The following is a 26604-nucleotide window of genomic DNA, read 5'->3' as shown; positions in this document are numbered from 1 at the left end:
TGAGAATACACACTTTTAAATCCATTTCTTTTTGAGAGTGTGGATCATGATGATGAACTACACCTATCTAAACTGATTTCATACATCCATTAAAAATCACTTAGTGTTTAAATTGAAAATATACTACAGTAAAAGTGAAGTTAATGATAAGCAGTACTTCCTTGCAGATGCCGTTTGGTTTGATACTTTTAAATAGTCTACATTTATCATCGGACACCAGTCTGCCCAAACAAACCTGTTAGTAATTACACTAACAGAATGCAGATGCGCAGTGGAGATAGTGACGGAGAACTGCTTACATTAACAGTTCAATGGGAAGAACAGTGACATGCTAATTCTGCTGGCAACAGTTGAAGTTTGGGAACACATGAAGGTGTGCTCGCTCAGTTATGAATAGTTGTAATGTCCTTTCAGTGTTACTTTTACAGTGTTACAATGAGTAGGCCACTGCTAAGTTATATTTATGACTTAATTCTTGTAAATGCTAAAATTGTAAAATGTCATGACATACAATTAATTGATAATAAAAACTATAAAGGTAATTCTTCGTTTAGGAATAATATTCTGTGCCTTATGGTTTTAAATAATAATAATAACGATTTGAATAGAATTATACTTTAAAATTACAGAATATACTGTATTTTGCTTCTTTAATTTTTCCTAATTTTTTAGATCATTGAAATGCTCCAGTTGCCAGTTTCTCTATTTGGCCATGTTTCTTACCCAGACATCATAACTTACCTTCTAAATTGTACGCTTTTTCTTAATAACATATACTTAAAAACTTAAATTCATATGTACAATTTAATTATCAAGAAACCAAAAAATAAACTGGGTTATGATGTTAAATAAATGACATAAATTTAGGAGATCAGAAATGCCATAAATTTTAACCTTTTACAAAAATACGTAAGAGTAGATTTATCTTCAGATTTATCTGAATTTACCTTCACCAGATTTCATCATCACCAAAACTGATTAATATTTCAGTATTTTAATTCAGAAACAATCAATTTGCTTACTCATTCAAAAATCCAAAGCTGCTTACTCACTTATTGTGCTAGCAAGTATTATTTGATTTATTTCTATTCGATTTCTTTGACAAAAACTGAAAAATGTCTTATCATCACAACAATATAAAAAAATCAACACCAACAAAATATGCTTGATCAAGGCCTGACTTTATTTCAGGACCTTCATTCCAGTTATATATATTTTTAACAAACATACTTTGAAGAAGTTTTTCAAGATTTCAAGTAGCAAAAAGTTTCTGTAATTAAATAATCCCTAATAAATTAATTAAAAAAAAAGTTAAAATATCATTATAATATTATTTGGGAAAGATATCTGTGTAAAGTCTTTTTAATATTTTCCATAAATTGCCTCGCCGTCTTAATCTCCAAAAGAAAGACTCGTTTGGCTTACGCATTTGCAACGGTTTCATTTGGGTGTGCGAAATAAAAACGGATCGTTAATTTCCTCATTTAGTGGCACGGGTTGCGTAGGGTCAGATGTGAAGCACCAACCCGGCGACAACATCGGGTGCCACATTTCGGTGGTCTTGAACATCCATTGCACCTTTGCGCAACAGCCGCTTCTCCGCCGAGAGGTTCTCGCGGTGCACAAAGGCAGCTTCCGAGAGGGCAGCGTCAGCGCGAGAGACGAGAGGAACCACCTCCGGACCGGGTCCGACCATCTTAACTCGAAAACCTACGTTGTTTTTCCAAAAGGTAAGAGCTCCGAGAACACATCTCGGTTGATTTCGACCGCGGGAGTTGCCCACTCGGGCCCGGAATCGTGCAGCGGACCAGTCTCGTTTCCTATCCTGCGCGAGCGTGGTTGTTCTTAACAGAAAATGGCGTCACCGTTCGTGCTGGCTGTGCAACCGGGGAAAACGCACTTGTTCCGAGCGCCTACATTAGAACGAGAGTTGATTCGGACTCGCCACGACTGTCCGCAGGGATAGAGCAGTCCACGGGCCTACTTGAGAGTGAATATGGCACTTCATAACAAAACCCCGAAGAGGAGCGAACGCGTAAAGGCGGAAGGGTCACCAGACTTGTGCGCCAAAGCGGCTTCGGGAAGATGGCACAGCGCCGCAAAGCGCAGCACTTTCTCATTCAGACGTGCCCTGTGTTCGCGCAAACCCTCTCGAATGTGTTCGGTTTGTGACTCTTTTTGGACGCGATTTCATTTTTTGTTGGGTTTGGGCTCGGAAAGCAGTGCAAGTTAGTGGCAACGTCGTCTTTTGTATCAGACTCTCGCGTCAGCCCGCCTTTACGCTGTACACTCCCTGGTAAGCATCAGTCCTTATGTCGCTTTAAAGCTCCATTCTGCATATGAGCTCTCCTTCTCCATCAAGTTAATCTGGGCCATTGTGGTCCGCGATAGAGGAGATTTGGCCTGACAATGTAACCGTGTAAAAGAGATTTACAGAATAATGGAGCGATGCAAATTGCTTCACGAAAACGCTAAATAGCCTGAATATCCGAGAAGATCCTGGCGATATAACCTGCACTTACATTTAAAAACAGTTTGGCCAAATGAACCGTGTATGCGCCACGAGGTGTCTAGATTGCGCATAGTGGGGAACGCAAACCATGGCTTTTCCAACAGGTTTGAGAACCACGCAGATAGACATGAATAACGCAAACGCACGGTTTTCGGTGTTATCCGAGGGATAGTCCAGGATTCAGTCTCTCTTTAGTGGTCACATGCCTCTTTTTAGCAACTGGACTTGGTGATGCTCGTGCTGGCGATGGCTTCGCGCGTTCGCGCACACATGCATCCTCAATCTTCCATCATAAGTCAGTCAAACGTGTGAACTGGTGTTAAAATGTCTATCATTGATAACCAGACGTCCGAGTTGGATATATTCGCTTCAGTCTGGAGGCTGTCACTGTTGGATTTGGGTATCAACTTTTTACGTTTTTCTTTCACATTTGGCCCCTTGTGGTCCCCGTGTGTTTTGAAGGGGACTTGTGATTTTTTAAATGTATTTTTTAAGTTTAAGAAGTTTAGGTACATTTTTATACTCTAAAAGTGCGAATTTATTCTTTAACTATATGGTAATGGATATCTTTGTAAAAGCGTGATATAAAATGATGATGTTTTTGTTTGGCGAATTCGCTTGACCACGTAATTCTAAACAACCTTACGATCTAGATTTTAGTGCATTATTATCTAAAAGATCATTAATAATTATTTTAATTGCTATAACGCGTTTAATTACACAGCTTCAGGAGGGACCGGCACATATCGTGTGTCTATCATTTTAAAATATTATTTTTCCGGTCACGTGGCCAAATGTCTGTGATGCTTTCGGGTGGTGATGGTCATTTCAAGTCGTTCTCTGTTGATACGCGTGCACTCGCTCGCAGAATTCACGCTGTAGTGTTATCCCTATTTTTTCAATTGTTATGAAGTTTGCAAAGTACTTGTTCACGAGTCTACACGGATAAGACGTACGCGAGACTTATTGATTTGCTAACCACAGTATGACTCGTCTCGAACACATTTGCCTTCCACCAGCTGGACTGCGTCATATAAAAGCACGAACGAATACTGGCATAAAGTTGGCTTGACGTTGGACGTTGGATATTCGCAAATCTAGGGACCGTCTCTAAAGTTACACGAGAAACTACTATACACTTCTCTAACGTCAATAGCATGCAAGGAGAATGACTAACAGTCACGAAAACAACTTTTAACTGTTCATCCAGGTGTCAACTATAATGCACACCTTTTATATTTTTTGATAATTATTAAAATAAACTGTAAATCATGTGGAAAACAATTGCTACTTTTCATTACCGAATGGACTTAAATACAAATTGAAAGCTCAATAACATTTGAACAGAATGATTCACTTTCATAAAACATACTGTAAAGTGTTCATCTAGGTGTCAGCTACAATGCACACCTTTTATATTTTTCATAATTATTCAAATAGACTGTAAATCATGTGTAAAATATTGCTACTTTTCATTACCGAATGGGCTTAAATACAAATTTAAAGCTCAATAAAAATTGAACAGGATGACTCACTTTCATAAAACATACTGTAAAGTGTTCATCTAGGTGTCAGCTATAATGCACACCTTTTATATTTTTCATAATTATTCAAATAGACTGTAAATCATTTGTAAAATATTGCTATTTTTCATTACCGAATGGGCTCAAATGTAAAATATGCCATAATTTAAAGCTCAATAGAATTTGAACAGAATGACTCACATTCATAAAACATACTGTAAGGTGTTCATTTAGGTGTCAACTATAAGCCACACCATTCAGATTTTTCATAATTATTCAAATAAACTTTAAATCATATGTAAAATATTGCTATTTTTCATTACCGAATGGGCTCAAATGTAAAATATGCCATAATTTGAAGCTCAATAGAATTTGAACAGAATGACTCACTTTCATAAAACATACTGTAAAGTGTTCATCTAGGTGTCAGCTATAATGCACACCTTTTATATTTTTCATAATTATTCAAATAGACTGTAAATCATGTGTAAAATATTGCTACTTTTCATTACCGAATGGGCTTAAATACAAATTTAAAGCTCAATAAAAATTGAACAGAATGACTCACATTCATAAAACATACTGTAAAGTGTTCATCTAGGTGTCAGCTATAATGCACACCTTTTATATTTTTCATAATTATTCAAATAGACTGTAAATCATGTGTAAAATATTGCTACTTTTCATTACCGAATGGGCTTAAATACAAATTTAAAGCTCAATAAAAATTGAACAGGATGACTCACTTTCATAAAACATACTGTAAAGTGTTCATCTAGGTGTCAGCTATAATGCACACCTTTTATATTTATCATAATTATTCAAATAGACTGTAAATCATGTGTAAAATATTGTTATTTTTCATTACCAAATGGGCTCAAATGTAAAATATGCCATAACTTGAAGCTCAATAGAATTTGAACAGAATGACTCACATTCATAAAACATACTGTAAAGTGTTCAACTAGGTGTCAACTATAATCCACACCATTCAGATTTTTCATAATTATTCAAATAAACTGTTAATCATATGTAAAATATTGCTATTTTTCATTACCGAATGGGCTCAAATGTAAAATATGCCATAATTTAAAGCTCAATAGAATTTGAACAGAATGACTCACATTCATAAAACATACTGTAAGGTGTTCATTTAGGTGTCAACTATAAGCCACACCATTCAGATTTTTCATAATTATTCAAATAAACTGTTAATCATATGTAAAATATTGCTATTTTTCATTACCGAATGGGCTCAAATGTAAAATATGCCATAATTTGAAGCTCAATAGAATTTGAACGGAATGACTCACATTCATAAACCATACTGTAAAGTGTTTATCTAGGTGTCAGCTATAATGCACACCTTTTATATTTTTCATTATTATTCAAATAGACTGTAAATTATGTGTAAAATATTGCTACTTTTCATTACCGAATGGGCTTAAATACAAATTTAAAGCTCGATAAAAATTGAACAGAATGACTCACATTAATAAAACATACTGTAAAGTGTTCATCTAGGTGTCAGCTATAATGCACACCTTTTATATTTTTCATAATTATTCAAATAGACTGTAAATTATGTGTAAAATATTACTACTTTTTATTACCGAATGGACTTAAATACAAATTTGAAGCTCAATAGAATTTGAACAGAATGACTCACATTCATAAAACATACTGTAAAGTGTTTATCTAGGTGTCAGCTATAATGCACACCTTTTATATTTTTCATAATTATTCAAATAGACTGTAAATCATTTGTAAAATATTGTTATTTTTCATTACCGAATGGGCTCAAATGTAAAATATGCCATAATTTAAAGCTCAATAGAATTTGAACAGAATGACTCACATTCATAAAACATACTGTAAGGTGTTCATTTAGGTGTCAACTATAAGCCACACCATTAAGATTTTTCATAATTATTCAAATAAACTGTTAATCATATGTAAAATATTGCTATTTTTCATTACCGAATGGGCTCAAATGTAAAATATGCCATAATTTGAAGCTCAATAGAATTTGAACGGAATGACTCACATTCATAAACCATACTGTAAAGTGTTTATCTAGGTGTCAGCTATAATGCACACCTTTTATATTTTTCATTATTATTCAAATAGACTGTAAATTATGTGTAAAATATTGCTACTTTTCATTACCGAATGGACTTAAATACAAATTTAAAGCTCGATAAAAATTGAACAGAATGACTCACATTAATAAAACATACTGTAAAGTGTTCATCTAGGTGTCAGCTATAATGCACACCTTTTATATTTTTCATAATTATTCAAATAGACTGTAAATTATGTGTAAAATATTACTACTTTTTATTACCGAATGGACTTAAATACAAATTTGAAGCTCAATAGAATTTGAACAGAATGACTCACATTCATAAAACATACTGTAAAGTGTTTATCTAGGTGTCAGCTATAATGCACACCTTTTATATTTTTCATAATTATTCAAATAGACTGTAAATCATTTGTAAAATATTGTTATTTTTCATTACCGAATGGGCTCAAATGTAAAATATGCCATAATTTAAAGCTCAATAGAATTTGAACAGAATGACTCACATTCATAAAACATACTGTAAGGTGTTCATTTAGGTGTCAACTATAAGCCACACCATTAAGATTTTTCATAATTATTCAAATAAACTGTTAATCATATGTAAAATATTGCTATTTTTCATTACCGAATGGGCTCAAATGTAAAATATGCCATAATTTGAACTTCAATAGAATTTGAACAGAATGACTCACATTCATAAAACATACTGTAAAGTGTTCATCTAGGTGTCAGCTATAATGCACACCTTTTATATTTTTCAGAATTATTCAAATAGACTGTAAATTATGTGTAAAATATTGCTATTTTTCATTACCGAATGGGCTCAAATACAAATTTAAAGCTCAATAAAAATTTAACAGAATGACTCACATTCATAAAACATACTGTAAGGTGTTTAAATTATGGCATATTTTACATATGAGCCCATTCGGTAATGAAAAATAGCAATATTTTACACATGATTTACAGTCTATTTGAATAATTATGAAAAATATAAAAGGTGTGCATTATAGCTGACACCTAGATGAACACTTTACAGTATGTTTTATGAAAGGGAGTCATTCTGTTAAATTTTTATTGAGCTTTAAATTTGTATTTAAGCCCATTCGGTAATGAAAAGTAGTAATATTTTACACATAATTTACAGTCTATTTGAATAATTATGAAAAATATAAAAGGTGTGCATTATAGCTGACACCTAGATGAACACTTTACAGTATGTTTTATGAATGTGAGTCATTCTGTTCAATTTTTATTGAGCTTTAAATTTGTATTTAAGCCCATTCGGTAATGAAAAGTAGCAATATTTTACACATAATTTACAGTCTATTTGAATAATTATGAAAAATATAAAAGGTGTGCATTATAGCTGACACCTAGATAAACACTTTACAGTATGTTTTATGAAAGGGAGTCATTCTGTTCAATTTTTATTGAGCTTTAAATTTGTATTTAAGCCCATTCGGTAATGAAAAGTAGTAATATATTACACATAATTTACAGTCTATTTGAATAATTATGAAAAATATAAAAGGTGTGCATTATAGCTGACACCTAGATGAACACTTTACAGTATGTTTTATGAATGTGAGTCATTCTGTTCAATTTTTATTGAGCTTTAAATTTGTATTTAAGCCCATTCGGTAATGAAAAGTAGCAATATTTTACACATAATTTACAGTCTATTTGAATAATTATGAAAAATATAAAAGGTGTGCATTATAGCTGACACCTAGATAAACACTTTACAGTATGTTTTATGAATGTGAGTCATTCTGTTCAAATTCTATTGAGGTTCAAATTATGGCATATTTTACATTTGAGCCCATTCGGTAATGAAAAATAGCAATATTTTACATATGATTAACAGTTTATTTGAATAATTATGAAAAATCTGAATGGTGTGGCTTATAGTTGACACCTAAATGAACACCTTACAGTATGTTTTATGAATGTGAGTCATTCGGTTCAAATTCTATTGAGCTTTAAATTATGGCATATTTTACATTTGAGCCCATTCGGTAATGAAAAATAGCAATATTTTACATATGATTAACAGTTTATTTGAATAATTATGAAAAATCTGAATGGTGTGGATTATAGTTGACACCTAGTTGAACACTTTACAGTATGTTTTATGAATGTGAGTCATTCTGTTCAAATTCTATTGAGCTTCAAGTTATGGCATATTTTACATTTGAGCCCATTTGGTAATGAAAAATAACAATATTTTACACATGATTTACAGTCTATTTGAATAATTATGATAAATATAAAAGGTGTGCATTATAGCTGACACCTAGATGAACACTTTACAGTATGTTTTATGAAAGTGAGTCATCCTGTTCAATTTTTATTGAGCTTTAAATTTGTATTTAAGCCCATTCGGTAATGAAAAGTAGCAATATTTTACACATGATTTACAGTCTATTTGAATAATTATGAAAAATATAAAAGGTGTGCATTATAGCTGACACCTAGATGAACACTTTACAGTATGTTTTATGAATGTGAGTCATTCTGTTCAATTTTTATTGAGCTTTAAATTTGTATTTAAGCCCATTCGGTAATGAAAAGTAGCAATATTTTACACATGATTTACAGTCTATTTGAATAATTATGAAAAATATAAAAGGTGTGCATTATAGCTGACACCTAGATGAACACTTTACAGTATGTTTTATGAAAGTGAGTCATTCTGTTCAAATTCTATTGAGCTTCAAATTATGGCATATTTTACATTTGAGCCCATTCGGTAATGAAAAATAGCAATATTTTACATATGATTTAAAGTTTATTTGAATAATTATGAAAAATCTGAATGGTGTGGCTTATAGTTGACACCTAAATGAACACCTTACAGTATGTTTTATGAATGTGAGTCATTCTGTTCAAATTCTATTGAGCTTCAAATTATGGCATATTTTACATTTGAGCCCATTCGGTAATGAAAAATAGCAATATTTTACAAATGATTTACAGTCTATTTGAATAATTATGAAAAATATAAAAGGTGTGCATTATAGCTGACACCTAGATGAACACTTTACAGTATGTTTTATGAAAGTGAGTCATCCTGTTCAATTTTTATTGAGCTTTAAATTTGTATTTAAGCCCATTCGGTAATGAAAAGTAGCAATATTTTACACATGATTTACAGTCTATTTGAATAATTATGAAAAATATAAAAGGTGTGCATTATAGCTGACACCTAGATGAACACTTTACAGTATGTTTTATGAAAGTGAGTCATCCTGTTCAATTTTTATTGAGCTTTAAATTTGTATTTAAGCCCATTCGGTAATGAAAAGTAGCAATATTTTACACATGATTTACAGTCTATTTGAATAATTATGAAAAATATAAAAGGTGTGCATTGTAGCTGACACCTAGATGAACACTTTACAGTATGTTTTATGAAAGTGAATCATTCTGTTCAAATGTTATTGAGCTTTCAATTTGTATTTAAGTCCATTCGGTAATGAAAAGTAGCAATTGTTTTCCACATGATTTACAGTTTATTTTAATAATTATCAAAAAATATAAAAGGTGTGCATTATAGTTGACACCTGGATGAACAGTTAAAAGTTGTTTTCGTGACTGTTAGTCATTCTCCTTGCATGCTATTGACGTTAGAGAAGTGTATAGTAGTTTCTCGTGTAACTTTAGAGACGGTCCCTAGATTTGCGAATATCCAACGTCCAACGTCAAGCCAACTTTATGCCAGTCGAACGAATGCGGTTATTGTGAAGTATAATTATGTTTATTTGTACGATTGGCCACGGACACGTGCTCTCTCGTGCACCGCTCGCTACTTCCTGCCTCTTGAATGTTTGGGCATGACACTGGCAGCGTGGTCAGGTGTATGTCCTTCACAATCACAACAAACCTTTTAAATATGCGCTTTTAGGAGCAGACGGGTTCCATTAAAACAACGGAACACACCGAAGCACATCAGTGAAAACCTTTTACCATGGTAACTTCAAGTTTCCTCCCAAATACCAGTTTCCTACAGCTGCTACTTACAGATACGACTGTAAAGAGATGGCTGACGCGAAAAGTCAAGCACTTGTCCCACCGATATGCTATTGCAATGAATGCAAAAACTAAAAAAAAAAAAATATATATATATATATTTAAAAGAAACTAAATATTAACATATTAAAATGTTAATGTATGTAAATGTTAAGCTACAGTCTGTTACATTTATTAATTTTTTATGCATTAATTTTTAAGGCACAGTTTTACTGTAGTGACGTACTAACTATAGTACGTTGATACAGTGTTTTGCCACAAGCTATAGTGACCATTGTACTTTTTTGTAAGTAAATGAGGATCATTTGCTTCTTTCCATTCAGGCATGTGTAGTTGTCTGTTTTTGCTGGTTTGAATTTAAAGGGTTTTGTAGAAGTCACTGCCCTGACAGGCATTTATTTGACGTCTGCATTTACATCTGCAAGATGTATTTGTTTAGAGTGTTCGCTCATCTGCAGTACAGGTCTATAGGACAATTTTTATCAGTTGTTAAATATTAGACCATAAGAAAATTTCAGATTCACAGTGTATGTTTCCTGTTTCCTGATGAATGGGTCTTTAACATACATCTTGCAGTCATACGTCTGCTATTTGGGAGTAATCTACATTTTATGTAGTTATACTAATTTGATTAACATTTCAATATTTCATGTCGACACGATTTAGTAAAATGTTCAATATAGTAAAAAAAACGCTGTGATGCTATCTCATTTCAGTTTGTCCTGTTGTCTCACATTCTCCTTTCCATTACATCTGGGTGATTACATTTGATGCATGACAGACATTTCCATGATTCATGTTGTTTTGTCCTTTTTAGCACATAGCAGTTATGCCTCATCTTGACATTTATTTCCATGGTAAATGTGCGGCTGAAAGGTCTTCATCATCACACGGTCATCACAGCGACAGTAATGTCTGTCTGTCTTTGTCAACACCTGCATAAACGACCATTGCGGACTTATTACTAGCAAATATTTCTAGTTCTGTGTATACAATTTTTACATTTCTACTTGTGTTGATGGAGAACTTGTTGCCATTTCGGGAGGTATGTGGGAGTGAAATCATTGCTCTATCAAAAGCATTGAGAAGAAACAGCTCCACTGATTAACTTTGTGATTTGTCTTTTAAGTTCATAAAAGAGGCCTCTGAGATGGAGGCTACTAACAGCGAAGATCAGGGAAGCCGGACTAGTGACAAATGCTGCCAGACTGAGACACTTCAGGCCTGCTGTTGCCAAACAACAGAAACCCCTCAAGAGCCTTGTGGCAAAAATCCAGGTAGGAGCTCAGCACCTTGAAGTCAAGTTTAAAGTTTCCTTTTTAAATACACATTCCTAGCCTTATTGTGCAAGATTTTTTCAGTGCAAGTTAATCCAAAGTGGATAAAACATCTTTCCTTTCAGGCTGATTTTACAAATCACTCTTATTTTTGGCTGAATTTTGGTATGCAGCATCCACTTTTCAATATCCAATCAATCCCAAATGGATAACATCAAATAAACTATTTTTTTTCTTGTTGAATATCCTGTTGCACTCAGAAATACATCTCATTACAAAAGTAAAATTAGTTGCGAAAGCTGGTTTCATGTTGACTTTCATGGTTTGGATGTATTTTGATAATCCGCTGTTATCCACTTTTGCCGATATCTGTTCATAATCAGAGGTAGTTGCCAACCCATGTGCATTGTGAAATGCCTTCTTTATGCATTTATTGCCGAGATCTATCAATGTAGTTCGATTGAAATGAAATATGACTTGGTTGTTAATGTAACAATCACATTCCAATGTGTTTACCACATATTTCCATAATTATCAATGCTGGAATATGATTTCTAGCTCAGCGGGTTGTTATTTGTGTTCTACAGGCCTGCTAATTTCAGAGACCTGGAGTTGTTTGTCTTTATAGTAATTTATGGGCATAAATAAAGACAAGCTGTTCTGAAGCAGAGAGGGTCACATATACTGGCTGATAGTGAGATGCAGACCAGATAAAAGTTGAAAGCAGTAAAATCCTGCTCGTAGAAAAGAATCAGGATGGATTTTGAATGCAAAAAGATTAGTTTGAGCTGCATTGTATTGTTTTAGCTTTGTGGTGTAAAAGCAAGAGGAAATAAATGAGTAAATGGCTATTTGGGGTATTAAAAAAAAAGTCAAATATTCTATAAGCAATTGTTGTCTATAAGTGTAACATTTTCTTTAATTTAACCTGATAACTGTCACTCACATTTTTGAAGATAGACTTGAATTGTGCATGATACAAACCAAAATTTTTATATTTCATGACTGAAAACATTTTGTAACATGATTTTGATGTGCCATTTACATGGTAATGCAATGTCTGATTTTAAAATGGGTTTTGGAGGATGAATTTTGAGATTTTATGTTTTCAAGTGATATATAACTTCTGATGATTTCTAAAATGTGATGCAACGAGGAAGTCTTTTTTTTAAACAAAGGTCAAAGCTCCTTTTGTAATGTAGATTTCTGAGGGTGCACTCTTGTCATAAATTGATCTATTACTTTATTATAATAACAAAATATTGGTATAATATATATTTGGGAGTCTTAGACCTTTCCAACGATATATAGTTTGTCAAGATTAGATTAGATTTGATTGTAATATAGTATAGTCAACGTAGGCGTCCCGTATACGGGACAGGGTGACATTTAACAGGTTAAACTAGCATTTACTAACTTGTCTACTTTCCACTTTGACAAAACTAAAATGTATTGTAATAAAATTTCCGCTCTAATGTGAAATGTGGGAAGTATTTAAATATTTAAATGTGAAGTTAATTTAAATTGGGGAAAAAACACAAATATGTTAATAGCCTGTTTAATTTGAATGTAAAGTGTCATATTCTCACATATTATCACTAGCTGGGTTTCCATCCAAAGTTGCGAATTTAAATTGTGTGCAAAATTGGAATATCGCACAAAACATTTGTGAAGAAGCAATCGTTTCCATTCCAACGAGTAAAAGAGAACAAAATCATCACTTCCTGATAAACTGACACTATACATCACTAAGAAAAGTAGGAGAAGCTTCTGAATATAATACTTTTCCTATATAATAAATTACTTTATTGAAATTACATCCCAGTAACCCCAATTATATGTAGTTATTGCTTTTGGAGGTGGATGCTGCTGTTTGAGAACGTAGTTGTTTAACCGTGCTAAGAGGCAATTGTATAGAAATACCTTGATGACAGACTTTGCTCGGACATATCCAAATGACCATATAACAACATTTCAGATGCTGTGGAATGAGATCGGTCCGCTGGTTAGTCAGGATTTACTGTTCATAGCACAGTCACATTACTTTTTCGATGCGCTTGGAGGAGTTTATTTGCAAAATGCATTTCCATCTCCCATTATTCGCATTAGCCCTTTTTCGCACAAGTCAAAAACCACCTCAAGTGAGCATAAACACTTTTTTTTATTCAAAATTCTGCGTTTCCATCACTCGATTCTGGTGAGTAAAATGCTCATTAACTTTCAGACACCTTGTATCAGATGAGAAGGTGTTACTTGCAGTCCCCTTAGATTTAACGGTTTTACCAGGTGCAGATCATTTGGTAGATGTCCATGGAAAAAATAACAAAGTTGAGATCGCTACTTATCAGGATAGTGTAGAGTTGCCTGAAGGAACAATGATTGTCTTGCAGGTATCCAAAAGAATGATGAAGTGTTGCAAACCAAAAACTGCTTGTGTTGTGTCCATGGGGAAATAGATCTACTATTTAATTTTTTCCTGGCCACAATTCTGGTCTCACTTCCTTCTGGTCTTTGTTGGACACGTCTCTGATAACTTAACACTGAGTAGTTTCATGTAGACAAAGTTTTTTTTTGTTTTTTTTTTGATTTACACAATTCTGGTTTATTTGAAAGCCTTAAGGCAAGAATGCCATACATAGATTCATTGCTGTTATGGACTAGCTATGAGTGCTTTATTTATTTGTTTATTCATTGGAATTATATAAAATTATCTTTGTAAAAATTAATAGGAACTCTATTTTCAGTTTATTTATTTTTATATTAAAAGAATTCTTCAAGATTCAACTGCCTTTACATTATAATTCTACTTTATTTTTATTTTTTTGATTTAATGACATTTAAAATGCAATTATTCAAGCATTGCTTTCATTCTTATAATTATTATCCAGGGTCTGTATGTGTGTAATCCATCCTGCTGTCATGCACTAAAGTAGGTATCATCTGTAGGCGAGCAAAGAGTAGAGTTGGAGTAGTGTAGGTTTAATTAAATTTAAAATGTAAATGAAAGATAGAAATGCACCCCGGTTGCAATTGTAAAGTTCTTGGGGTGTGAAACCAAAAGGAGACATGGTGTCCTCTTTGTGATGGAGGAAGTAGAGTTCAGGCTGTGCAGGAGGGTCAGTATTTCCATGGCTTGGCAGTCCCCTTTATTTCTGACCAGCTACCATGGGGTTGCTTTCCCTACTTTCAACCCTTTACACAGCAGATTGAAACCATTTGCTGTCCTCATTCCCAAATGTTGGAACTTAAACAGGAGATTTATGTGAGAACTGTTTTACATAAAGCATAATCTGAAGTGTTGTTTTCTGTTTTAGTTTGTTCAGTTGAGCCTGGTGATCCACCCCTGCTTCAGCAGCAGCTCCAGACCTCCAAGTCAGGAATTCACCAAATCATTGAGTGTTTTCGCTCAGGTACTTTAATCCCAGAACTTAGATTATTCAGTAAACACATTTCATGTAGACTTCTTTTATTCACCAGGTATGAAGCCATTTTCTGTTCTTACTCAAAGCAAAAGGCTATTCCAAAAAAATATATACAAATTTCATTATTTCCTAATGATAACTGCTTGCTTTCAATATGTGCTGTTCTTGCAGGCACAGCTCAACTCAAACACATGCTGCTAAAGGAGGTTGACACCATATTTGAGTGCAAAATCTGTCGAAGTCTGTTCCGTGGTCTTCCAAATCTAGTCACTCACAAGGAGCTCTACTGCTTTTCCCGACAACCTCAATCAGATGGTTTGTATATCCATTTAAGCGATCTGATTTTTAAAGTGATCAGACATATGATTCCTGGTGAACAATGAAATCTAGAGTTCAGGCATATAAGTAAGTCTTTGCTTACCTTGGTGTTGTTCAAAGCCTGCAAGGCTTTATTTTTCCTGCAGAAAACAAAAGGAAGATATTTTGAAGAATCTATTGTCCATATTGTCTCTCACTGTATGGACAAAAAAGAGTGACATTTTTCAAAATATGTCGCACAGAAGAAGAAAAGTAGAACACACAAGAGTCTACCTATCAATGGCCTAGTAACTTCTTAGCAATACCCTGGAAATCACCCACAATACCATAGTTTTGTGACAATGGGTTCTGCATGGACCAGCACAACACACATTTTTCGTAGTTCAAATTTGTACTCAGTTGGGACCATGAATATAATAATGCTATTAATAAGATTATTATTTTGTGATGCTATTACTTTCTGCAGAGCCATCACAAGGTGGGCAGAGCCAAGCCATCAAAGATCTTCTTCAAGCCATTTATCCACAGAAAGAACAAGAAAAACATGTTATTCAGCTGGAGCCCATTGAGACCAACCCCAATGCAGTGTTCCAACATGTGGCACTGGTGGAAATTCAGGACATGCCAGAAAACCCTGCCCATACACCCCAGACTATGAACCCGGTACCTGAGAAGAAAAATCGCCACAAATCTATTTTGGCACCCAAAAAGATCCAACAGTCCGATTTTGAAGACGAGATGGAAACAGAACCTGAAGAACCAGTTGCTAAAGAAGGTCAGAGCTGCGAAGAGCAAATAAAGATTGAGCCGGTAGAAGGGGAGGAAGAAGAGGAGAGTGCTGCCTCTGAGGTGAAGGAGATGAGGATCTCTTGCTGCCTCTGTGGAAAAGACTTCAGCTCCAGACGCAGCGTACGACGCCACTGCCGGAAGATGCACTGGCAGAGGATGGAGGAGTTACGCAAATTTACAGAGACGCGCACAGTGCCTACCAGCCTGCTGTCTATGGTGAAGGACAAGCATCCCATTGAACCGCCAACTTCTCCTGGGAAGAGTTGCCCAGTGTGCAAAAAGTCCTTCGCCACCAAGGCCAATGTTCGTCGCCACTTTGACGAGGTCCACCGTGGTTTGAAGCGGGATTTGATCACGCCGGACATTGCCACAAGACCAGGCCAGCCACTTTTACTTGACACTCATCCTTCTTCACCAGCGAAAGCACCAAGCTCTCCTCTGAAGCAAGATAAGACAAAGTACAACCTGACAAATTGTCGCTGCAAGCTGTGCAAACGCAAGTACAGCTCCCAACTAATGCTTAGACGGCACATGCGAATCGTCCATAAGATGCCCATTCTAGAAAACGGCTCCCAGAAGGCCAAAATGAAGCACGAGAGAAGAGATAAGGTTTACCCAAAGAAAGAGTCTATCTCGAAAGCTTCAGAAGATGACGGAAACCACGGTGTGAGTTTTGACTTTAAGAGGATTTACTGCTGGTTGTGTAAACGTCAGTTCAGTACCAGTCAGAACCTGGGCAAGCACATTGCCGAACTGCACACCGATGGAAACGACAGCATCTACATCAAGTTTTACCGATGCCCCATCTGCAGATACGAGTCTCGCCGAAAGCGCGACGTCATCCGCCATATCACAGTGGTGCACAAGAAGTCATCACGCTATCTGGCTAAGGTTATGCCTGCCTTGGAGAACCATGCAGTCAAGAAACCAGCGGATGCAGTCTTGAACAATGCAAACAAGAAAACAAAAGAAGAGGGTAATGGGAAGCATGAAATGCAAGACTCTCCGCCTTCTCCTAAAAGCTGTCAACAAGATCCTCTTGTATCTTCCAAAGCAAAGAAACAAGAATCCCCAACATCTCCTAACACTCGAAAGCATTCAGCTCTAACATCACTTAACACAGTCAAACTCGAGTCTCCGCTTACACAAAACAGACAAGACAAGAACCTTCAAGCATCCAAGAACCCGCATGTCACTCGCAGTCATAATGTTATCAAGGGGCCGCCCATCACCAGAAGCCAGGAGACCTGCACGGAGGTTAGGGTAACGAAAAACTTTTCCCTTCACGCATGCGATATGTGTGGCCGGGCATTTGCCAAAAAGGTCTACCTTGAGACGCACAGGCGGAGACACAGGACTGCCATCGCAAGTGGGGACAAATTACAAGGAAGAAGCACTCGATCAAAGGCCCTCATTTGGTAGGTTGCACCTCTGTAATGGCATTTTAAAGGAACACTCTACTTTTTTTTGAAAATCGGCTCCCCTAGAGTTAAACAGTAAAGCTTTACCGTTTTCGAATCCATTCAGCTGATCTCCAGGTCTGGCGGCAGCACTTTTAGCTTAGCTTAGCATAGATCATTGAATCTGATTAGATCGGTAACATCTCGCTCAAAAATGATCAGAGTTTTTATATTTTTCTTATTTAAAACTTGACTCTTCTGTAGCTATATTGTGTAATTAGAGGGAAAATGGCTAGGAATTATACTCTAATTCCGGCGTAATAATAATGAACTTATGCCATATCATGGGTGCAGCAAGCACAATGATATTATGCAGCGTCTGAAAATAGTCCCCAAAAAATCTGCTTTTGCTGCAGCTACACAAACCAGCTGGGGACTATTTTTAGGTGCTGCATAATATCACCCATGGTACGGCAGCGAATCCTTGATTATTACACTGGAATAAGTGTATAGTTCCTAGCCATATCAGCCAAGAAAATCACAATTTTTAATTTTCCGTCTTTTTTAAATAGGAAAAATATTGAACATCTTTGGTTATTTTTTAAGTGAGATGCTAACGTCTAATCCGATTCAGTGATCTATGCTAAGCTAAGCTAAAAGTGCTGCCGCCAGACCTGGAGATCGGCTGAATGGATTTGAAAATGATAAAACTCAACTGTTTAACTCTTAGGGGAGTTGGAAAATTTGACTATTTTCAAAAAAAGTGGAGTGTTTCTTATAGATATTAGAAAGTATAGATATTATATATAAATATATTAAGATAATTATCATTGCTTGCTAAGACAAGCCTAACTCTAAGCATTAAACTTTTGGTTGTAACTCTCTTTGCATTATTGGACTCCCACATTGCGTGTTGTTTTGTGGTGTGTTATTACTTTTTAAATCTATTAGGCTTATAAAAAAGGCGGGAAAAATTCCCTTAGACTTGTATTGAAAAAGGGACCTGAGCCATACCTAGGGACCAGGGTATCATACAGATTTGAGGTTGTTGTTGACTTGGACAAGTAAGTAGCCACTTAGTAAGACCATATTAAGCACCCAGAATACCCTAGAGTCGCATTTGAGGAACTCTGCTTTAAACCATAGTATTAAGACTAAGTTTGGCCAGTAAGCAACCACTCAAATTCAACCTAGCATTACTACAACAGGTTTTGCATTGGCAAGCAGTACTGACATTTTCTTCAGAAAATATAAAGTTTTAGTTTCATTTCTTAAACCTGGTCTCTAGGGATCCAAATTGGGCACATTTGGTTTCAGATATTATTTTTGTTATCTATGCTAGTGCTTCTTTTTCTCATGCATGCTCACATGCTCAGACAAAGTCTCTAAGGTCACTGTATTTGGAATTACTCTGTAATTTAAATTCACTTGGTACAGATAATATCTGAGAGGGGTTCCCCATCTTCTGCTTTCTGTAACAGATATGTAGATGAGGTGAACTTTTACATGTTTTGGCCTGAACTTTTACACTTCTGGCAGCCTCCAGAATAGGGATGCTTGCGAGTTTTTGTAAATGCCCATTTCCTTAAAGTGATGGTTCACCTACAAATAAAAACACACTCCTGTTATTCCAAACCTTTAATCTCAGTAAAGGACAATTGTTTGAAGAATGTAGAAGGAAATACAGTCATACAGGTTTTGAACATGACATTAAACCCAACTATCTCTTTAACATCTTCAACCTTATAGAAAGTACACAGACTTTTTCCTTTAAATCATTGCTGTTATTGACTACAGTATGGTATATAATTAATAATGAATGACATTTTGTTCTCTCCAATGTTTTTTTGTTTTCTTTCTGTCCATTTAGACTGTTTTTCTGAATACGTAGCACATTTGCACTGGACTCCATGGATGACTTTATCTCCATGTGAAAGAAGAGGAAGTGATATGGACATTTGTGGGTAGAAGACAGAGGATAACCTTTTCATAAAGGGGTTGAATAAGACGTGCACCAAAAATGTTATTCCAGCTTTTTACTCTGGAGGGCGCTGTTGTAAAATACATGGTATGCACCCCATAAAAGGTGATTGGTTTTTGATTGATTTTGAATGAGTTTGACTGATTACAAAAAAAAAAAACCTCTCTAAATGAATTTTGATTAATTTGTAAATGGAATATACCACTATTTTTTGTATTCTCTGTTTAAAAATACACAATGAATGTTTCATAAATGGACAATGGACAGGCATAGGAGGTTGCTTTGTATACGTACAGCATGTCTAACTAATGTTAAATATTCATAAGTAGATACATTAATGTAACTCTGCTTCATATTTTCCTGCCATGTGATCACCTCTCTAATCAACTATGGATTGAAATGCTGCTATTTGTTAGAAATGTTAGAAATGTACTTCTATTTCTTCTACCCTTTAAGTCGAAGCCTACATATTAAGCTGCTCAGGATGTGTCTTAATTGAGAGCCCAGATTATTATTATTATTATTTTTAAACCGCTTAAACTTTGTGTTTGTCTTTAATGAAAGGTTGCAACTGTGACTAAAATAAAATAGAATACTACTGTATTTGTTTAGTTTGGTAGCTAACTAAAGCTAATGAGAAAATAATTTAAGTTTTAGTAGATGGCTCTCATCGTTGCTTTCAAGTATAAATAGTTCTAATGAAGCTTTTGAGCAAGTAAAGAATACAATTTATTTTAATTGGGGTGCATGCAGAATGCCTTGATTAAACCTTTTGTTTGTGTACAATAGGGCTTTATCCAAATTCCAAAACCTAGATCCATTCTGATAATGCACACTCCTTTTTATTTGCAAAATCCTGGTATATCCTTGCTTGCAGTAGGATTTTTTTGTTTAAATAAAGATAACAAAAACATTTTTGTCAACTTTCCTTGTATATAATATATTTCCTATTTATCTAGTGACATGCCGTCATCATACGCCATCCTCTCTGAACTGCTTTCATGTACAACTGTTGGCACAAGCTACATTAAATTGATTTTTAAGTTTTGAATATGGATATTTTTCTAACAAAAATGCATCGATTCACTACAGAAGGCCTTTGCTCACCCCCCAGAGCTGTGTGAGACACTTAATAATAATAATAAGTTATGGATGGGTGCTTTTTATTTAACTTATTTTGGACTGATGCATGCAACACCTGCTGAGTGGCATTAAACAGTTTGAAAGATCAAATACTTTTTTTATATAACTCCGACTGGATTTGTCTGAAAGAAGAAAGTCATATACACATAGGATGACTTAGGGGTGAGTAATTTGTGGGCTAATTTTCATTTTTGGGTTGAATAACCCCTTAAGTTGTTTCTAGATATTCATCTAGGTGTTAGGGTCAGAATTCTGCCATCTGCTGGTTACATAAAAATCTGTAGCATTATGGTAGATTTGTTTATTATTTCTTTTTTTATGTTGCCTGCAGGCCTCTATAGGCTTAATCTTCCAGTAAGCCTATACAAAATGTCAAACAATGTCTTCACATACAAGATTTTGCTATTTTTGTTTAGCTTTCTTTTTTATTTCACTTATAATTTAAGTACTTCAGTTTTAGTATAACATTAATTTTAGTGCATCAACTTATTTCAATTAATTTTCAAGGAAGCATTTCTAATTTTTATTATTATTATTTTATTCTATTACTCTTATTGAGTTTCAATAGTTTTATTTTTTCCAATAATATTGTAGACAGAGTACCTGCATGCAGGAATGCTATGTGTAAGTAAATCGTGTTCACACTAGATGGTGCAGTGGGATAATTCACAGCAGTGACTGTTGGACGGCTTGATCTCTTCAAACCAGCTGTCAAGCCCCAGTGAACTGGTATTTATACGTACAGTTATCAGTCTGAACAGTAACAAATATTTATTCCAACGATACTGTCATATAGCATCGCGCGCACCTTTTCGATTATAAAGAATAAATGATATTAACTTGAATGTCATAGTCTTTAAGAGGCTTCTACATAATAAATTATTTTATATTTGGGTTTTTCTTAACATCTCCGATGCATGGTTCGCAGTTGCTTGATTTCACTTTGTCTTGAATCAGCTCGGGGCGCAGAAAGTGTCCGAATTGTCAGACCAATCATAACGCAGTGGGATTATTTGCGCGTGAAATGATGCGCTCATGCGCGCTGTCCCTCCCTCCCAGCAGCATCAAAGCAGCAGCAGCGACCAGCGCACGAGCACAGCGCAGGCATCTGCAGGTATGAACGCATTCAAAATGTTATTTCTTTATGTTCGCAAAAGCGATAGAGTGAGTTTTGCTGTTCTATAATATGGTGTTTTGTGTTTGTTTAAATGTTGCAATGCTGTTTGTGTGCAGCTATGGTCTGATGAAATGCTGATTGCATATAATTGATTTCAATTATTAGAGATCTTAGGACATTTTTATGCAAGTTAAAATATTTTAAAGGTGTTTTTCTTTTTTCTTGCAATACCAACAGTATGTTCAAAGCAGTTTCTTCATTGCTGAAAGGGAAACTGAACATAGTTTCTACTATGACGGCATTTAATGAGTTCTTATGCAACAGGGTTGACCGTTTGCTCTATTTGTTATTAACTATAAATAGCAATAATTACAATTATATTTGATAGAGTTGAATGTATTGCCCATACTTTTTACCGAAGAGGTAGGCTACTTAAAGTTTGCAGAAAATTTATATTCTATCATCATTTACTCACTTTAATGTTATCAGACCTGCAGGACTTTTTCTTCTTCTTCTGTGGAGCACAAAAAGAGACCCTTTCAGTCACATTCACATTCATGGTATGGAATAAGATGCATTGAATGTGACACCTGAAAAAGACTGACAGTCTCCAGCCATCTCCATTTGTCATCCATGGAAGAAATGAATGCATTCACAATAACACCAGGGTCAGTAAATGAACTGGCCCTTTAAGATTTTTATCAGTGACGGAATTAACTTATTCTACATTGGTTTTGACTCACTTGTTGTATAAAGATATTCAAAACTACTGTGTTAGACAGGCTAATTATACATGCATATTTATGCATAAACACATGCATGTTTTAAAAGTCGATTGTCAGATTAGATGTGTTTAGCAAATACACAAATGAACTGATCGCTCTCGATATTTCACACTTAGAGCCTCCCTACTGTGAAGTGCATATGTGTGTTCTGATAAATAATGTGCCCAATCTATGCTAATGAAGGCATATTCCTCTGCTGTTCCCCCTCACACAGGGTTTTAATGGTTTGGGACCTCTGTTATTAAGGAGCTAACAACTATGTGACTGCCTCACATTCCATCATCTATCACATTTGTGAGACGCCCTTCCTCATTTGCCCCCCCCCAAAACTTCCAGGTGAATCCAATGGTCTCTTTGTCGTCAGATTCCATTATCTGAGAGGGCACTGATGACCCCGTTCAGTTATTGTGCTCTGTCCCTGCTGGCTTCCCATCTTTGTAACCACTTCCCCACTGCTGCTTGTGCGTCTGGATCCACCTTATGCCGCAATGGTGATTACCTTTGAATGGTATGGGTGTCTTCTTCTGCTGACAGGGATGGCTGGATCCGTCAGCCAGCGTATGGATCCACTGATGCCCCCTGCTCCTGAATATGCCCACTCTATACGACTGGATGGTGATATCATCTTGGGAGGTCTCTTCCCGGTGCATTCTAGGGGTGAACGTGGTGCCCCCTGCGGGGAACTGAAGAAGGAGAAGGGTATACATAGGTTAGAGGCCATGCTCTTTGCCATTGACCTTATCAACAAAGACCCCGACCTGCTGCCCAACGTGACCCTGGGGGCGCGTATATTGGACACCTGCTCACGCGACACCTACGCCTTGGAACAGTCACTTACCTTTGTGCAGGCACTCATAGAGCGGGATTCTACTGATGTGCGATGCGCTAGTGGCGAGCAGCCCATCTTTGCCAAGCCGGACAAGATTGTTGGCGTGATAGGCGCAGCTGCAAGCTCCGTCTCCATCATGGTGGCCAACATCCTACGCCTGTTTAAGGTAATTCCTGTCTATATGCTACACTAGAAGTCGTGACTTTCTCCCAGGAACCACAGAACCCTTATTTAATGTTGTACAGGGTGTATTTTCTAGAACTTTGCATAGCTTTAATGATGGTTTTCAAGGTTGAGGGCATGTCATCCTACCTGCCATATTGGCCTCTGCTTGATTTGTTGTAGTCTTAAACAAGTGTGAGTAAATTTGTGCTAAAATAACAAAGTTTGATTGGAGCGCAACCTAAGCCTGTTTAAGATAATTTCTGTTTATGTTACACTATAGTTCTGTGAGTAGTGCATCAATCCATCATAAAAAAGTGCCCCATGTGGCTCCAGGGGGTTAATAAAGGCCTTCTAAAGTTAAGTGATGCTTTTGTGTATGAAGAATATTGATATTTAAAACGTAATAAACCATAATCTCTAGCTTCCGCTAACTGTTGTACGCATGTTCAGAAGATAGTGGCATTCCAGCGGATGACGTAGGATTTTTAAAAATGATTTATAAGCATACCTTGCTCAGTTTAACTATGCATGATTTTATGGCTAGTTACATTTTATAATTTGCATTTATCATCGTTTTCACAATGCTGTCCATGTCCCACTGCTATAAATATGAAATAAGGAAGTGGTAGCTTCTTGAATCTCATGGAGTAATTAAAATGCATTCTCAGGAGGCGTTCATTTGCATACACTTTTTTTTGTTGGTGTGCTGACTTTTAGTGGATATAGTAGCCTGTAACTGAATCTGTTTTGAGGGCTAATCAATAATCATTTGGGTCTCTTGAGCACCAAACAGGAACCGCTGATGATTATAAATGAATAGAAATGTGACTTTTCAGAAGCATCTCCAATAAGTGTTGAATCACTGGCTCTGTAAATTAAATATTTTTCCGGATTGTCCTAAACTGATTTATTTGCTGCTATCAGTGTTTGATGCTGATTTTCTCAAAAATACTGCCGTTGGGTTATCTTATGTTCCATGTCTCATTAATAATTGAGTATTAGTTACAGATACTAAATAAAGCTGTCTTGTAATTGGATCCAATAATGGGTGTCATGTTTATCTGAAGAAATCATTCACCTTTTCAACTGCAAAAGAGATCAGATACACCATTACTTCATCTGAGTATGAGAGTAGAACTACAGAATTGTTTGGAGAGGGATTGTGAGTTACAAAAAAAAGTTGCATTTATTTTGTCATGTAATCATCAGAGTGGACTCTTCTTTATTGAGCTTGTTGACTGGCTACTGCATTGTTACTTAGCTTGAGCATTAGTCATTTAAATCAGATATCAATTGTGGATTATTTTTTTATTTCATTTGTTTCTTTGTACAATCACACGCGACTTTATTGTCACTAGTCACAAGTACCAGCAAAATTAACCATTCACTGATCAGTTGAAGCTGAGGCAGTAGATGCTTGATTCCTTTTGCTGTTTTTCAAAAAATTGTAGCATCCCTGACAGCGTAGAAAATATGTAATTGGATTACTCTGAAATTTCATCATAGCGTCTTTTCTCTTTCCTCTGCTCCTGCCTCTCATTGATCTGCAGAGACTGGCCATTTGATATGTGTCTGGAAGTCTTAAAACAGGATGTGATTGGACAAGTCATCAAGTTTGTTTCTGCCTTGAATTGAATGTAGCTCAAAGTTAGCAATCCGTTTAGTAAGAGAAAGTGAAGTAGATGTAGCACGTAGATTAGTAGATTATATATTGAGTTTTTAAAGAAATTCTGTCAGGAAGTAGTGAGATGAGGTTGATTTTGTACAACCCAATTATCTTTTGCTGCTGCTAGCATAGTTAGCTAACAGTCTTAAACACATTTGAAACAAAATGCTAATGGTTTTTACTATATTTGTATTATGTCAATAAATGTTTACAAAGATGTGATAATCCTATTGCTAATGTTTTCTGATGTAGCCTTATGTTGCAATGCTAATATCCTCTAGTAAGCGTGACTTGTTTGCTAGCTTCTAATTAGCACATTCTATCAAACTTTTTGGATTCTTAAATGTTGTTTGATCTGCTGTTTATAAGTTTATTGAATGTGTGATTAGTTTTACAAGCAAAGAGTTTAGCCAATCACGTTGAACGTCATTTGCATAGTCTTAAAGGTACAGCACCACAAACAACTAGTTGATTTCTGAAGATGTGGTCACATTTACTGCTGTTTCATGAATTTTCACAGTCAAGATAAAGTGATTTAAATAAGAATCTGCAGAGTTTCTCTTCAGGTTTGTGTCAGGTTGGTCAATTAAGCAGAAAGCTACAGTACATAGTTTGAAAGTGACTTCTGTGTGAACTGTGGTTTGTATGTCGCTACACTACTAAAAACAGACAATTAGCAAAATATTTGCTAATATGGTCATGTAACTCTAAATTGCTACTGTTTGGTTCAAGAAATGTATAACTGCCATTGCATTTAATTACATAATAGGCCTTCTGCAGTGCTTGATTTCACATGAAGTCATCACAAAATAAAAAAAGTAGCTGATGATAAGATAAATTCCGTATTCCCTACACTTAAACAAATGTCCAAACAGCAATTGAGATCAGTGATGAAGCACTTTATCACAGTCAGGTAAATGGGAAGTTAAGAATAATTCAGACAGTCACATTGACTGCATGTATATTTTAGCAGCTCATCCACTCAGAAGTGTAAAATATGTTCATGCATATTTCATGAAGGGGTAGAATAAAGGAGACATCACAGTCCGGTTCAGATAATGACTCTATTGGTCACCAGTTGCAGACCGTGTCGGGGCAGAGGTAATGCCCGTCTCATCCATCTAGCATGTAACACAGATGTAAGACTAGAAACAATTTGACCGCTACTTACCTGAGATCACGGCAGAACAGACAGAGGTGATGTTGGGTGGGTTGGGGGGGGGGGGGGGTTACTTGTTTGCTTTCTTTGTTTACCAGCGCTGAGATTGAATCATTCAAAATCTACACACTTTTGTAGTGTCTTGTCTTTTTTACAATAGCATAGATTAAATCTAATTTTGTTAAAAGTGCAGTTGCTTCACACATAAATGATCTGAATAAATAAATAATGCAAAAAATAAATAAATGAGCCTCCATAAGCTCAAAGTACAATTCACCAAGTTTGTAGAATAAACCCTGAATGCAGATCATGTGTGTAAATGTGAATTTCTCAACTTAAGAAATATACATTTTACAAATAAGATGCCTTGAAAAGATAGCTTCATACATGAATG

General features: G+C 35.5%; 2 protein-coding genes across 5 annotated transcripts in view; both read left to right on the top strand.

The window, feature by feature from the left end:
- The first annotated feature begins 1438 nt into the window (after positions 1–1438).
- Positions 1439–20269, top strand: LOC113066986 (zinc finger protein 800-like). Of its 4 annotated transcripts, XM_026239156.1 has the most exons (6): positions 1528–1730; positions 11289–11436; positions 14751–14846; positions 15030–15173; positions 15643–17383; positions 19236–20269. In XM_026239156.1, coding segments are annotated over exons 2-6 (2109 nt in total). In that variant the 5' UTR covers positions 1528–1730; positions 11289–11309; the 3' UTR covers positions 19237–20269. The 4 variants fall into 4 exon arrangements, with proteins under 4 accessions (XP_026094942.1, XP_026094941.1, XP_026094939.1 ...); XM_026239157.1 differs by lacking the exon at positions 19236–20269 and having other exon boundaries at positions 1439–1726; positions 11286–11436; positions 15643–17387; XM_026239154.1 differs by lacking the exon at positions 19236–20269 and having other exon boundaries at positions 15643–17387.
- Positions 20270–21548: 1279 nt separating this feature from the next.
- The window catches only part of LOC113066985 (metabotropic glutamate receptor 8-like), a 140357-nt gene continuing 135301 nt past the window's right edge, over positions 21549–26604 (top strand). Inside the window, exons 1-2 of the mRNA XM_026239153.1 lie at positions 21549–21603; positions 22606–23386. Coding sequence (XP_026094938.1) covers positions 22880–23386 — 507 coding nt within the window. The 5' untranslated portion in view covers positions 21549–21603; positions 22606–22879. The remainder of the gene's footprint in view (positions 21604–22605; positions 23387–26604) is intronic.

The sequence above is a fragment of the Carassius auratus genome, chromosome 50, assembly GCF_003368295.1.
Source record: "Carassius auratus strain Wakin chromosome 50, ASM336829v1, whole genome shotgun sequence".
NCBI classification, from domain to species: Eukaryota; Metazoa; Chordata; class Actinopteri; order Cypriniformes; family Cyprinidae; genus Carassius; species Carassius auratus.
The sequence above is the reverse complement of the archived record's forward strand: the minus strand, read 5'-3'. Positions and strand labels throughout refer to the sequence as shown.